The following is a 15285-nucleotide window of genomic DNA, read 5'->3' as shown; positions in this document are numbered from 1 at the left end:
GCTATATCACACATTTGGCCAAATCGTTTAGGCCTAGTAACTGATTACATTAACTTTTTTAACTTAATCTGATGTACCGTTTACATACTTAAGCAATATCAAGAGCACTACATTTACATTTATGCATTTGGCAGATGCTTTTATCCAAAGCGACTTACATTGCATTTCAAGGTTCACACATTCACACTCTTAACAATTCTGGGTTTCCCTGGGAATCAAACCCATGACCTCAGCGTTGCAAGCACCAACGCTCTACTGTTTGAGCTACAAGAAAAGCCGTACAAACAACCGTTAAATAATACATGTAGTTAATATTGAATAATATCGCACTTTTTGCATATGTTTTTGCTCGCCCTCCATATGCAACTAAGTAATTGTCATTTATGGTAGAGGAAAATCAAATGTGTCCACATTGCCGTTTCTGTGGCCTAATACTGCATGACCCGATGCAGAAAGAATTAGCACAAAATCACAAGCAACGGGTTGATGTGAAATCACATGTTTCATGAACATTGCCAGAGCAGTACAATATCTTGTTGCAACAGAATGACGATAACAAATCTGATAAAAAATTTTTTTAACCTTTATGGAGCTTTCCACAAACAGGAACAAAATAAGGCAGCAAAAGTCTTTTTGAGCACTCTATGATGATACAGATAAGATCAGGATCAGCAGGGGCGTGAGACAGGGCTGTATATTGTCCCCATTTCTTTTCAACCTCTACGCTGAGGTGGTCGTGTGAAATTTAGACCTGGACTCGTCGAATATTGTTGTGAGGATTGGGGGAAGGGAACCATCAACAATTTGAGATATGTGGATGATTCATCCTTGCTGACTGAAAGGGAAGAGGACCTGATACATTTAATTTTGAAAAAAGTGGGTCTGCACCTTAACATAAAAAAGCAAAGATCATGACGACAGCAGCTAGTAGAGAAGATCAATGACGAAGAAATTGAATCAGTTCAGGATTTAATTTTTTCTTAGATCAAAAATTGACCAAGATGGAAAATCCACCCCTGAAATCAAGCTCAGGGTCGCACTGGGCAACACTGCAATCGTTGGTATGAATAAGATATCACTCACACTACCAAAAGCGGATTAGTCAGAACCATCATCTTTCCCAAGACGTTGTATGGGCGTGAGGGTTGGACAGAAAGTGAGGCCGCCAGAAGGAAATTCTATGCATTCGCATTGTGGTGCTGGTGGAAACTGTTATGAATACCATGGATAGCCAGGAAAACAAATAAATAAGTATTGGATCGCATAAAATCAGGGAAGTCACTCTGAAATCACTAGACTACAAGTTATTTTGGCCATGCTATGCGAGCAAACTCGCTAAAGTCAGTAATGTGTGGAATGGTCAGTGGAATCAGAAGAAGGGCACGACAAAGAACTCGCTGGCTCGACACCATTAAAATGGATAGCAATATGAACATTAAACAGTTGAAAGAAGCCGTGCTCGACAGGATAGCATGGAGACTGCATGTCTATAAGGTGAAAGGATAGACTTATCTTCAAATGTATGTTAGATGTCTAATATATCTAATAGTTCTCAACAAAAAAGCATTGGATTTGTGCCCCTGATGATTTAAAAAAAATAATAACAAGACTCCAAAAATGTATATGTGGAAAGTGTCTCATAGAAAACCACAGCCAAAGAGCAATAAAAGCTTTCACAAAGCCTACAAAACACATAGCCAACAACACAGCATGAGTTGCAATGCTGCATAAATACATGTTCTAGCCTTATGGAATACTGTCTTGCTGAGTAACTTTCACTAACATGCTTTCCCACTTACAAATCAACAAAATCAATGGCCTGTGGGCATTTGTGCATGTAGAACTTTGGGTTCATGTTTGTGTGCAGTGCAGATGCCGAGGTTGTGTTCATGTCTGCTGACTTCAGCTGTCAGCCGTCACAAGAAAACAAAGCGTGTTCTCCCAGTCTCGGGGGTGTGAACCATTGAGAACTAACTGACAATGCCTTTTAAAATCCTGAATTTGATTTGAGGAAGCAAACAGGATGTCAAATTGTAATTCAAATCCAATTAATGTATGATAATGTAATAAGTAAAAAATTACTGTATTAAATTTAATGATTGAAAAGTTTGGGTTAAATGTTGTTCCACCAGACTTCCGGATATATACACACATTTCCGGACTCACATAGCCTTCACCATACCTAGAGATTGGCATGGAGTACTTCCATAAGATCATCTCTCAATGGAAATCAAACCAGCCAAAGGCCAAGGGAACTTTATCAGGATGCATAGTATCCTGGATCCATGAAGTAACTGGCCTTTAAAAAAAAAAATCTGCCTGCCTCTATGGGAATTTAACATAGGGGTGTCCAGACTTATGCACCCTGTATTTTAAGGAAGAACATTTATTTATTTACGATACATTATTCATTCACAAAGAAAATTGGTGTCCTTAAAGGTTGGATTTTTCCCCAAAAAATGTAATTAAGGCATTAAGTTCAATTTCCAAAAAATGTTTTTTTATTCCTCTTTTTAGTCAACTTTAGCATGGGTGTCTAAACTTATGCATAGCACTGTATATATATATATATATATATATATATATGTATAAATATAAATTATTTTATTTTTTTACATTTTCATTAAAATCATTATAATGTCAAACTACACACTCAGTTCTGAGCTGCTACTGGGTCCACATCAATGTCAAGTCTTTAAAGCAACAAAAATGTACTTCGTCTTTCATATTTTAGCCCATCGTTCATCGTTATTCCGGAAATAAATAATATATATGGTGGAAGAACATTTAACCCAAACTTTTCAAAATGTCAAGCATCAATATACTATCAAGTTATCAACAGATTGAAATGTTTATTTTGTAACATTATATGCAAGCAATATGATGGAGATTTTGAGGGACTGTGTGGCAAAATTTAAATAGTTGTGTTAGTTGTTTTGATAATATATAATTTATTTAAGAGGTATATCTCTAATCAGTTTTACTATTCTACCTTGCAGGGAATAAATATAAATCATCACTTATATATTTTTTTCAATTATTTATTTATGCTGTACTAAAGAAATTCCAATTCAACATCCTGTAGCTGATTCAAATTCCAACTCCAGACATTCTTAATGTTTTACATTCTTAAGTTTGAAAATTACATCTGATATAAAGAATTGATATTCATTACGGATGCCCATTTCAGTCAGCCATGCCTTGCTCTTTAATCTTTTTTTTCATTAAAATCATTACAATGTCAAACTGTACACACTCAGTTCTGAGCTGCTCCAGATCACATCAATGTCAAGACTTTAAAGAAGCAAAAATATACTTTGTCTTTCTTTCGGAGCAGCAAATAAATAATTGGAATCCATCATTCGGACAGCATTATTTATCAGGAAACCTCCGTGAGTTCAACACAGTTGGCTGTCTGCAGGTACAGGGCTGATTTAATGTGAAGTGGTGAGGACAGATCCTTCCCATCAGTAATGTCAAATACAGCATGCTTCCTGCACTCAACGCCCTCATTATTCCCAGTGAGCGGCGACTCTGGATGCCTCAGTGCCGGATGTCTGTGGGAATTAGTGAGTTCCATAGGCCGGTTGTCTAACATGGAGTTTTCCGCGGTAACAGGTCTGTGCGTGTGGCCGGGTTCGGCACTTTCACAGCTGCTGGTGGTGCTGCTCTGCTCGGTGTAGAGGTCTCGCACCAGGCCATTGACTTTAATCCGAAGTGAATCTGCCACGCTCGTTCGGGTTGAGGTTCGGGTGCTCCCATTGCAAGAAAGAGGCTCCCGTCTGCCCAAGATGTGATATCGTACTATCTTCCGGAAGGTGTATCTGAACTCACGTATGCGGTAGGCGTAGATGAATGGGTTCACGACCGAATTTGCATGCGAAAGGATTATAGCCAGGTACATGATAAGAACAGGTGGCCGTTCACAGTGAGGACAAAACAGAGTGAAACAGTTGATGATGTGCAGCGGCAACCAGCACACAGCAAACAGGCCGACGATGATGGCCAGAGACTTGGCGGCATGGACCTCTTTCTGCAGGGTGGAGCGGGACTTGAGCTCGCACGGCATGGCCTTGGACTCGATGCATTTGAGTTGGTGGCGCGCAGCCATGAAGATCCGCAGGTAAATGGCCAGCATGAGAAGCAAAGGCACTAGCACGCAGGCGAAGAAGTTGAAGTAGACCATGTAGTCCATGACCACTACCTCCTCGAACAAACACTGCATCATGCCGGGCGGGCAGTCGGTGCTGTTGATGGGCTTCTCTGAGCGGGCTTTGTGCCAGCCAAGCATGGGCGTTAGACCGATGATAACCGACAGAACCCAGCAGATCGCTATGATGCCTTTGGCACGCTGCCCGGTTACTAGGCTGTTGTATCTGGAAGAGAGAGAAAATCATGTTTTTCAAATTCCCCAGCCATAAATGTTTGTTCCAGATTGTCTGGACTGCACATCTAAAAGGTCCAAAGTACTAACAAAAGTAAGCAAATGACAGCATGGCTGTAAACCTAGACACCCCTGTTTACATCATGCTGGAATTATGTAATTATTAGTTTCCCAAGAGTAAAAATATCTCGTGTCTCATAATTGCGACTTTTCAGTTCTGACTTTATATCTTACAATTGCAATTTTATTTCTTATAATTGCGATTTTTTTTTTTTTTTTTCACAATGTAACTTTCTATATTCTGACTTTATATCTCAGAATTGCAATTTATTCTTTTATAATTGCGACTTTATAGAAGTTATTTAAAGACTTTATACTTTATATGCATTTTAATTCTTTACTTTAAGTCTGAAACTTCCAATAATTCAAACAGCATCTTATGGTAATTCCAACACAATGTGAACAGAGAATTAGAACAACCTCGAAGCAACCACAGTGCTAATGATCCTAGCATCCATTCACAGTATTTCCAGAAAACTCTCCCATTGGAGCAATTAGGAAGAAAGAATGTACTCAGAAATGTCAGCGTTTGGAACAGAAATCTATTTTCAGTCTTTTTTTGGGCCAGTGTGGGAGAACAGCTGAGTTCCTTGGCCTCTATTAGTCTCATTCTCCAGATGTAGAAGTTCAGTGAGCCACACAGAGAAAACATCCCCATCCCCGTCCCCGACCCAAAACCTGCTGACAGGACGTGGACACGCACGTGGTCGATCACACATCTCATTGAAAACAGCAGAACTGACCATTCCAAAACAGAATGAGACCAATTGTTTCCCAAAATGTCCTTAATCTCCTTTAGCACGTTAGCTGTACATCCAGAATAGTGCTAATCGGCTCATCATGAGGTATAAGGAGTTTACGGGAAAAAAATTGTCATCTGATAAAAGACTGACTGACAAAAAACAGAAGTGGATACTTTCTAAAGGAAATCTGTACAAACTATTAGCAAAAACATTCCAGAGTAAATCAGATTTACGAGAGGTTATGTTTAAAGACAGCCTCAAAATCAAGAGTTTTCAGACCTTGCCATATTCTTAAATCATATTCACCCAAAAATTGCCAAGAATCTGATGTTTGCTGGAAAGACACAATGTGTGCTATAATGGAACCCTAAGTTTATTTCAAATGAGTAATTTGGCACTATTTTAATGCATGGCTTGCCCCGACAAACGGGAACAGTGCCATGTGTGTTAATTTCCTGAAAAGACCATCTTAATCCAGCATGAATCTCCATACTGATCCAGGCTGGTTTCCCTGCTGAAAAAAACCCCATCTTAGCAGGCCAGCCTAAGTTGGTCTACTTGTCTTAGGTAGTCTCCCAGCCTGGTCAGGTGAGTTTTAGAGAGGTTTTAGTCACATTTCAGCTAGACCAGCAAAGCCAAGCCCAGTGTGCACTTTCAGTAGGGTTATGCTGGTCTAGTTGCTTTGATGTTCCAAAAAATGCTGGACAACTAGAAAGAAGAATGCTGGTTAATTTAACCCTTAAAGGTATGAATGTTTCGCCAATCATTATTACATATTCGGGTCTTTAGGGTCCTGGATGTATATCTAACACGGATGGATCTCTAACTGTCGCAATAGTATAAAACTCTCCTGTTAATTTAATTACAATTGCAAAATTAAATAAAGCACATTTAGATACCTTTTGGATTTTGGAAGGGTTCAATTTCAGCAGATGCTTTTTACCATCATCACTGTAATAGTCAGAGCTCATTTCCCCAGTACATTCAGCATCTGGCTCATGTTCGCGATCTTCTTCTCAAAACTATTGTTTTCAACATCTTCAAAACCAATATTTTAGTCGCTGACAGCTTCTTCACCAGATCCACCATCAAGTGACAGTGTCACTTATATTTTATTTTGCTCTGTAGTAAATCGCTAAGCCATTTCAAGTTTTGTTGATGACACTTATGTGTTCTTTTGTTTTATGCCCGTGCACATTATAAGTGAAACATCACATCATCATTGTGTATCAGACATTGCCACATTGAGGAATCTAGGTAAATTGCATTTATTGAGTCATCAGAGATTAAATTATTGTTAAACAGAAAAAATACGAACATTATTACACACCACGGGTCGCTATGGACCCAAAGATTATTAGAAAACAGGCATTATTTAAAAAAAAATAATTCTTGCATTCAAAACACATGCTGGTTGGCATGAATATCCTGAAAGCAACATTCTTCACTCACCTTAGCGGGATCTTGATGGCAATGTAGCGATCAATGGCGATGGCCAGAAGACTAAATATGGAGCTCTGGGTCAGCACTAGGACGAAGCAGGCGATGAACAGACAACCATAGAATCTGGCACAGAAACCAGTGCTGATCACGATGGAGAAGGGGATGGCCAGCACACCCACTGCGATGTCCGCAATGGCCAGCGAAACAACAAAGAAGTTGGTGATGCTCTGGAGGTTGCTGTTGAGGGCCACAGCCCAGCAGACCAACACGTTGCCCAGGATGGAGAGCAGGGCAATCAGCAGCTCCAGAATCATGTACAACACGTCAAAGACATTGTTCAGCATGGTGAGGTCTCTGGGGAGAGAGGATGATGCCTCGCCTCAATGTCCATAGCTGCAGCTCGAGGCAACAGCCAACTCACGAGGCCTAGTGTCAGCCTTACCAGAAGACTGAGATGCCGTTAGAAGAATAATCAAATGTTGTGTCGGTAAAAACGTTCCAGACTGTTGAATCGCATAATATGAATACACATTAGAATTTTACCTCAGATCTTACAAAAAAAGATTTGGCATTAAATAAATACAACTAACAAAAACAAAAAAATTCGTTATGATCCCATGTCATGATGTCAGATTTGATGGTCCAGTCCTCTTTCCATGTGTTGCTTGGCCTTCTTTCTATAACATTTAGTATTCCACTGCATTCCCTGGAGAAAGAAGAAATCAAAGTATGTCATCAACAGGAAAAAAAGGCTCTGAAGAGGAGGACTGGACAAAAACAGATAAAAGTTAAAAAAAAAAAAACTTTTTTTGGCAATGGCATTGACAACAATATGGGGTTTAAAAATAATACTGAGTGTTGCAGCAGCATGATAAGATTATCCCTTTTCCTAAAGCCTAACAATGAAATACTGACACTTAATCGGGATTGACTAATAACAGCAGACTATTGAGCTTTTCCAGAGTCGAAGCCCTTTCTTGTAAATACAAATGGCAAGCTTTAACACATTGCAAGAAACATTTGTGAACACAAAAAAATCTTGAAATGGATATTCTTTATCTCAGACTTTACATTTACCAGACACTCCAGTAGTGATAGCCAGAAGCTTTCCTTTTGTTTTGTGTTTATGGGAAGTCATTCCGAAGCCCTTAACTGAGAGTCTGAGCTATTTACCCCGAAGTGTTCCCACACTGCTGCAGAAGCACTCCCTGAGGTTACTCACCTCTGAAAAACATGAGAAAACAGCTGCTCTTCTACATTTACAGTGCTTTTCAAACATACATTACAAACATTTAAAACCGTAAATATTCAAATCATTTTTTAAATAGCATTTATATATGCGTTACAATCTCATTCTAGAGGGAATTCTAATGGTCCTAAATGGGTTTTTTATTTTCGGAAGAGAAAAAAATATATATATATATTTTTTTTTTTAGCCAATTTTTTTAACTTTTAAGACTACACTAGCATATAGACAACCTCAAAGCTTGTATACAGGGACTAATATTTGCAACACAATGGCCAGGTTTCACAATGACAAGGGATTAGGCCTTAGTTCAATTAGGACATTTAAATAGCTTTTATAAACATGCCTTAAAAAACATTACTGGTGTGCATCTTAAGACAAAACAATGGCACTGATAAATTTTAAGATATGTCAGTGCAAGTTGCTTTTAGTTAAGACAACACAAACATTAATTTTAGTCTGGGACTAGGCAAGTCTCATGACATTTGACACACAAAAAAAAGAACAAAAATGAATAGAATGTGAATAGGTGACTGTCATAAACAAGAACTGACAGTAGGGAGGTGAAAATGATTGTAGTACAGGTGAGAAAACATAATAAAGAAGAAGATCTTGACGCCCAGCCTCACAGCCATTGATATGGATCTGTGAGGGTTTAGGGCTGACAATGGGACAACAGAGAAACGGGTCTCCAAAACATTGAAATGAACCCTTTGATCAGTTTCCCAAAGAAGTCTTCTGGATTCAGTGCTTTGTGTTTACAAGAAGGCAATGTTTAAGCTATACTAGACAGATTGCGGGCCACAACCTGTGCCAACACCAGACTCAACAGTGGACCCTTGTGGATGGATGATGGAAAAGATCAGTCTACATCCATCCATCATCGAACACTGTCACAAACTCTATCTGGCTCAAATCTGATTCATTCCTTACTAAACCAAATCCAAAATATCAGGGTTTGATAGCAAACCAATTCAAACTTTTCAGATGAAACAGCAAGACCAGCTCAGAACAAACAGATGTACTTCAGCTGTGTGCGAATGAAGGTTTTACAGCTGTTTTACTCTCCTTTTACCTCAGCTGACTGATAGGATCATAAAATGAAAAATGATCATAAAATGTTCCATTTCTCAGTTGAAAATCTGTTTTGATTCTTACATTCGAAGATTTATTTGCTGTTATGAAGTTAAAGAAAAATCTGGGTCAAGTTAGATATAGAAATGATGTTTCAATACATCTCCATCTCCAGTTCTCCATCAACAAGTAAACCACTTAAGGCATATCAGTAGAAACAAAAAGTCAATTTCACACACACACACACACACACACACACACACACACACACACACACACACACACACACACACACACACACACACACACACACACACACACACGTGTGTGTGTATTATGACTCTGATCTAAAACAAAAACTCTTATACACTGTACAGAACAACTTTATTAATATAAAGTAACTGGTATCTCTTGTCATGTTATTTTATAAATCAGTAATTATCAAATAGTGACTAGTATCTTTTTTCATTTCTAACCATGCATTAGAATAGACAGTAGTTCTAGTCCTAAGTGTTACTGGTAACAAACTGAAATTTTGTCAGTGTCATTCAAAGATCTTATAGATTTTATCTATTAACTTCTGACTCATATTACTAGTATGTATTCAAATTGTTGATGGTACGCATTTCTAAGTATTACTAATACAAATGGCTATTTCTTTACTTAATTACTTATTTTGTAGTAATTAGAAACTATACAAAAGTTACTAGCATCTACAGTACAGTTTTCCAGGATTTATTAAATACTAATGCCTATTTATGAGACACCAGTATTCAGCATCTATACCAGCAAACACACAATGTATAAAACAACAACATAGAGTGCTGAATCAACACAAAGTTGTTGTTGAAGTTAACACTTTAGATGTTAGACACTGTGGGTGTTAATTTATACAGTTTTGCTGCGTACTTTATTGTACAATTATAAATGATACTAGTAACAACTGGAAGAAACAGAAGTGTATGCACTGTAAAAAAAAAAAAAAAAATTGTTTTGGAAGTGGAAACCCATAAATAAAACAAAAAATCCTGGAGAACTTTGTACAAGAAAATACTGGTAACACTTCGGTTTAGGGTCCAATTCTTACTATTAACTGCTTATTAGCATGCATATTACAAGTTTATTGGCTGTTTATTAGTACTTATAAAGCACATATACATGTCTTGTTCTGCACGACCATATTCTACATCCATTAATCCTACCCAATATCTAAACTTTACCTTACTAAATATTAATAAGCAGTAATTAGGAGTTTATTGAGGCAAATTTCATAATAAACATTTAGTTAAAAGTGAGAGTTATACCTAATTTACTGTACTTGCTGTTTCCATAATTGTTCATTTACCGTACTAGCATATTCTGAGTGAAAATAGTTTAAAACAGGTATGTGTTTAAAGAATAACCTACTAGTGAATTTGGATTAGATACGAGTAACCAGTGACTAAACAAATGAAGTATGTAAAAAGAATGCCAGAGGCTAATTGAAAGTATTTAGTCGCTGTTGAAAAATACCAAGAGTTCAGTGAATAGTTAGTGGTGAAATTGAAAAAGATGCCAATACAGGAATACTTACTAGCAAAAATAAAAACACAAGTTTAAACAATACTACCAACAAAATACACAATGGTTAATTTTAAGGAATACATGTTAAAATGGCTTGCCATGAACTGCAGTTTCATTTACACTGATAATTTGCGCCCAAACGCAATTCAGTTGTATATTAATATTTTTCTTCTCAGTGAATTAGTTAGCTGTTTTCCAAAGTTATATGACAAAGGTGTAGTTGGGGTTGTTCCTGTATTATTTGTTTTGAAGCTAAAATATTTCAATGCCTGCAGAACTGGACACAGCATGAGTTTTAACTATTAGAAACAATCTCACTTGAATAATTCACTTTAATATTAAAAATGCAGGCAAGCTTTGTACGAATTATTTAATTCAAATGTAGGCTATGCCAACAAATCCGATTCATTCGAAACTCCGCCGGCTCTTATTAGGTATAATGATTTCAACTTACCATGAGAGTTGATAACTCCTGGAATGACTGAATAAGAAAAATAAAACGAGCAGGACACCCCATGAACAAAAGATAAAAAGGTAACCCTCCGAAAAAGAGTCCCTCAGTGGTTCATGATTCCGTCGGCGCGTTCAGGCGTCAGCTGTGAGTCGCGCGCCCTCGTATCTGCACTAAAAAGTGACAGACTAGGAAGAACCCTATGAGTGCTTGACCAATCCGGAGCCGGAGGTCTGGACGAATGTTTAGATACTGATACTGCTCCTTCCTGTGATCACGTATCAGTGAAACAACTGAACTGCGAGTGTCATGTCTCTTGTGAGATTATCTGAAAGGAAATTTAGAAAGCAGAAGTAGGCTACAGTATTCAAATTAGATACTAGTTTGTATTGACCATGTAATAGGTTTTATTGAGATTTATCCTCAATTTAAATGGAAATCTTTCTGTAAATATATTTTTAAAAATCTATAAACAGACAGTTTCTCTGAGACTTTAGTCCCACAGTTAAACCAGACCGGTATTAAGGTCAATCTGAGTTTCATTCACACGTGACAGTGAAAGACAATAGGGATCTATGCAGGAAAGCAGGGCAATTAATTGGTCTCATTCACGACAAAATGCAAAAAAATGTCCCTATGTAATGACTGACGTCATATCTAATCTTAGAAGTGCACTAATCATGCCGCACAACACCCATCCTTTACAACAATAAAGAGCACAAACTAAATTCATAAACATCCACCATCTCCTTTCCTCAGGCCTTTTGCCGGTTTGTAAATGACCTGTTAAATGTGTTTAAGACCAAGTTAAGAGAAGCCTTCTAGTCAAATGGGAGGGCGACCACGACGCATTACAATGTTACTTGAATGACCAGTCCGGAAAGTAAATTAAAACCTCATTTTTGTTATTTCTATATATTATACAAGTTGTTCACCTAGATTCATAAAGACCAATTCATCTATCTCTGAAAAATGTAAAGCCGAAAAGCGACTTCTCTATGCTGAGCTAAAGAACTCCTGAGAATTAAATGGTTAGCTAAATTAAATGAACAAAAATGCAAAGAAAAATATCACTAAATCATAAACATTTACACACCACAACTGTTTCATTTAGGAGAAAAAGCATATTGATTGCTCTTCACATTTATTTATAAAAAGGAAAACATTTACCCTTTTTTATTAAGATAATGCTCTCATAATTATAAAATAAAATAAAAACTAAACAAAGGGCAGCAAAAGAGTTCAAGAACAGAAAATAAACTGGCATAAAGTAACAATCTAAAAGGCAACAGCTGGAGAAGCCTTTTGCTGTATTACATTCATATTAATGTGATGAAAGCTGGACGAAGCACATCAAACAGACATATACTGAATGCAGGTCCATCTCAACATGCCTCTTTTTTTTTTTGTGTAAATCAAGCTGATATGAGGCTCCTGAACAAAACATTTGGTCAGGTTCAAACAAAGATCAATCTGTCATTTACTTACAATGAATATGTGATGATGGTCCAAAGGTGAAATACAGTAACTTACACTGTTAAAACCAAAGACACACTTAAACATAGTTTGGAATTAATCTTAAACGCTTACCAGAGTAAGTGCAGAATGGTCTTTCTCTCAGATGTTTGAGAGCTAAAAATAAACTGCTTAGTTAAACACACACTGGAATTTGAATCGGTATTATTTCAAACAATTCAAAATGCTCCTCGGGAATGGAAAAATTAAATACTCTATTAAAAGAATCAAAGCGTTTAGAAAATAAGACACATACCTCACATTTTTCATGAAAATTCTCATGAAAAATTCCTATGTTATCATTATTGTTTTTATTTTAATGTCTTGTATTAAGTGTTATTTGCAGACAGGTGGGAAACATCAAAGTCTTTCATACTCATGAAAAGAGAGCGATGCCTGAATTCAGCACAGCTGGAAAACAGGATATATGTGACGATTAGGATTTCTCACTCACTCATGCAGAAAATCTCTATAAATCAATTCTATTCATCCATATTAATGCACTGGAATGTAGCTTCATTTACATCTTCGATTAGTGCATGTAAGATGATTTTTGTGCTTTGCAAACTATAAAATGTGCAGGTATTGGTGCGCATAACATATTATGAATCACATATGATTATTCGTTGTGATAAATATCGATAAGACTTTCTTATCCTGAGAAAGAACATACCATTTGATTAGTACTGAAGGAAGTTAGCTTAACTGCATCACAAACAAGATTTCATTTTTGGTATACTAATACACTGGACAGTACATGCACATGTGCTGCAAATCTGTTGTAGTGTTTTCTACAGTATCATACTGTTGTTGAGCAGCACTAATGTCATATGAAATGGCTCAAAAGGTTACATAAGCTTATTGCTGACCTCCCTATTTAATATGTAGTATTTCAAGCCAAGATCGGTCACAGTCGTAACAAAGGCGCCCACGATGAGCTTTCAAAACAATCCTGTAAAACGTTAAACCACTAACTGTGTGCTGTAGTGAATAACTCCTATTGGTGTACAATTCTCCTCTACTGAAGTGCTTCTCCAATAAAGCGTTTCAATTAGGCACTGCTTTGAGCAATCCGCAGGTCTCGCTCTTTTAAAACAAGTTCAATTGTTGCACGTTGTGAATTAAGGTGAAGAACTTGCTCCAAATGCCTGTCTGGACGCAAGAACTCGGGGTGGCAAAAGGCACGGGGTCACAAGCGGGTCCACGCTGTTCCTCGAGACTCATTTCAAATCCACAGGCTCAGATCATCCACACTTAGAAGTAGTATCTGGATGTGAAGTCCGTAGTGTTTTAGGGTCTCCCGACAGTGAGCTGAAGCACTATTGCCAAGGCAAACTGATTCTGCATTAGCAGCCGAGTTCGACTGTAGAGGATTTTCTTGATATAATCAATGTATCACGCCATATCAGCATATGCTAATGCAATTGTCCTTGTGATCGATGTAATATGACTTTGTGCTAGGGTTAGGCCTGGATGATATGGTGGGGTGTAAAAGGACATGTACTCAGGTCTCAAAATACTTGTAGATAGCGGTGACGTAAGTCATAACACTCTGCCAGTCCGGTCTTTCGGTATGGACCATGTCATCGATGTCCTAAAAGAGAAAGCGAGAGATAATTACAGTGTATTTGAGAAAAGGCACATTATACCACGTTATTTCCTCATTTCAGCAGAAAGAAATCAGTGAAACTCCATGAAGTTTCCATGACTTTTATGATAAAAAAAAAATAATATGAACTATTTGCAGAGATATCCAGGGTTGTTTTAAACTATTACACTTAATACTGGTGCACAAATACCTCTAATAATAATAATATAAATATATAAATATATAAATGTATATATGAAGAGCTCAGATGCAAAAGCTTCTAAATGCCATTTTCTTGTAGAATGATAATTTTTAGCAAGCTTGTGAATTTAAGTTCAGTAATTTCACTTAAATGACAATAGGTAATCTTCATTGCCATTTAAGTGAAATTATTGAATTTAAATATACGAGCTTGATAAAAATGATCATTCTATAAGAAAATTTCAGATGGCATTTAGAGGCTTTTGCATCTGAACTCTTCATATATATATAATATTGGTTTTTCTATTTTAATACATTTTCAAATGTAATTTATTCCTGTGGTGGCAAAGCTGAATTTTCAGCATCATTACTCCAGTCTTCAGTCATACGTCCTTCAGAAATCAGTCAGTCAGCTTATTTTTATAAATGTTGAAAACGGTAACACTTTACAATAAAGTTCCATTAGTTAATGGTAAACTATACATTTACTAACATTAACTAACAGTGAGCTATACATTTGTTCCAGGATTTATTCAATCTTTATTAACGTTGGTTAATAAAAATACAACTGTTCATTGTTAGATCATGTTAGCTCTGGACCATTAAATAATTGTAAAATATACTGTGGAACTTTTAAATTTTAATAATGTATTAGTACTAAAATTACTAAAAGCTTTAGAAGTGTTTTTCATTTATAGTTCATGTTAACTAAATGTAGTTAGCTAATGTTAACACATGAAACCTTATGTAAAGTGTTACCTTGAAAACACTTGTGCTGCCTAATATTTTTGTGCAAAATGAGATGCACTTTTTTTTTCAGGATTCTTTGATGAATAGAACGTTTAAACAGCATTCATTAGGAAATATTTTGTAACATTATAAATGCCATTACGGTCACTTTTGATCAATTGTGTGTCCTTGCTGAATAAAAGTATTTTACTTAAATAACAAAAACTTTTTAATAGTAGTCTATGTTCAGTATATACATTTTCCATGATTTTGAAAATTTGATTCATT

At 36.7% G+C, this 15285-nt stretch overlaps 2 protein-coding genes across 3 annotated transcripts in view; both read right to left on the bottom strand.

Moving 5' to 3' along the window:
* Positions 1–483: 483 nt before the first annotated feature.
* On the bottom strand, positions 484–11939 carry adora2aa (adenosine A2a receptor a). Its single transcript, XM_082187699.1, has 3 exons — positions 10968–11939; positions 6640–7336; positions 484–4376 (listed from the first exon to the last, which is right to left on the bottom strand). Exons 2-3 carry the CDS (start codon positions 6972–6974, stop codon positions 3380–3382), a joined length of 1332 nt encoding a protein of 443 aa, XP_082043825.1. The 5' UTR covers positions 6975–7336; positions 10968–11939; the 3' UTR covers positions 484–3379.
* A 152-nt stretch (positions 11940–12091) lies between these two features.
* The window catches only part of specc1la (sperm antigen with calponin homology and coiled-coil domains 1-like a), a 36046-nt gene continuing 32852 nt past the window's right edge, over positions 12092–15285 (bottom strand). For both annotated transcript variants that reach the window (XM_082187696.1, XM_082187697.1), the window contains one exon: positions 12092–14073. In XM_082187696.1, the coding sequence (XP_082043822.1) occupies positions 13984–14073 (90 nt within the window). In that variant the 3' untranslated portion in view covers positions 12092–13983. The remainder of the gene's footprint in view (positions 14074–15285) is intronic.

The sequence above is a fragment of the Leuciscus leuciscus genome (assembly GCF_965113295.1).
Source record: "Leuciscus leuciscus genome assembly, chromosome: 13".
NCBI classification, from domain to species: domain Eukaryota; kingdom Metazoa; phylum Chordata; class Actinopteri; order Cypriniformes; family Leuciscidae; genus Leuciscus; species Leuciscus leuciscus.
This window is presented reverse-complemented; position numbering and strand designations above follow the sequence as displayed.

Coding starts and splice junctions, on each gene's coding strand:
- adora2aa (XM_082187699.1), bottom strand. CDS start 6,974: ATGCTGAACAATGTCTTTGACGTGTTGTACATGATTCTGGAGCTGCTG. Junction 4,377..6,639: donor GCCATCAAGATCCCGCTAAG/GTGAGTGAAGAA, acceptor TCTCTCTTCCAG/ATACAACAGCCTAGTAACCG.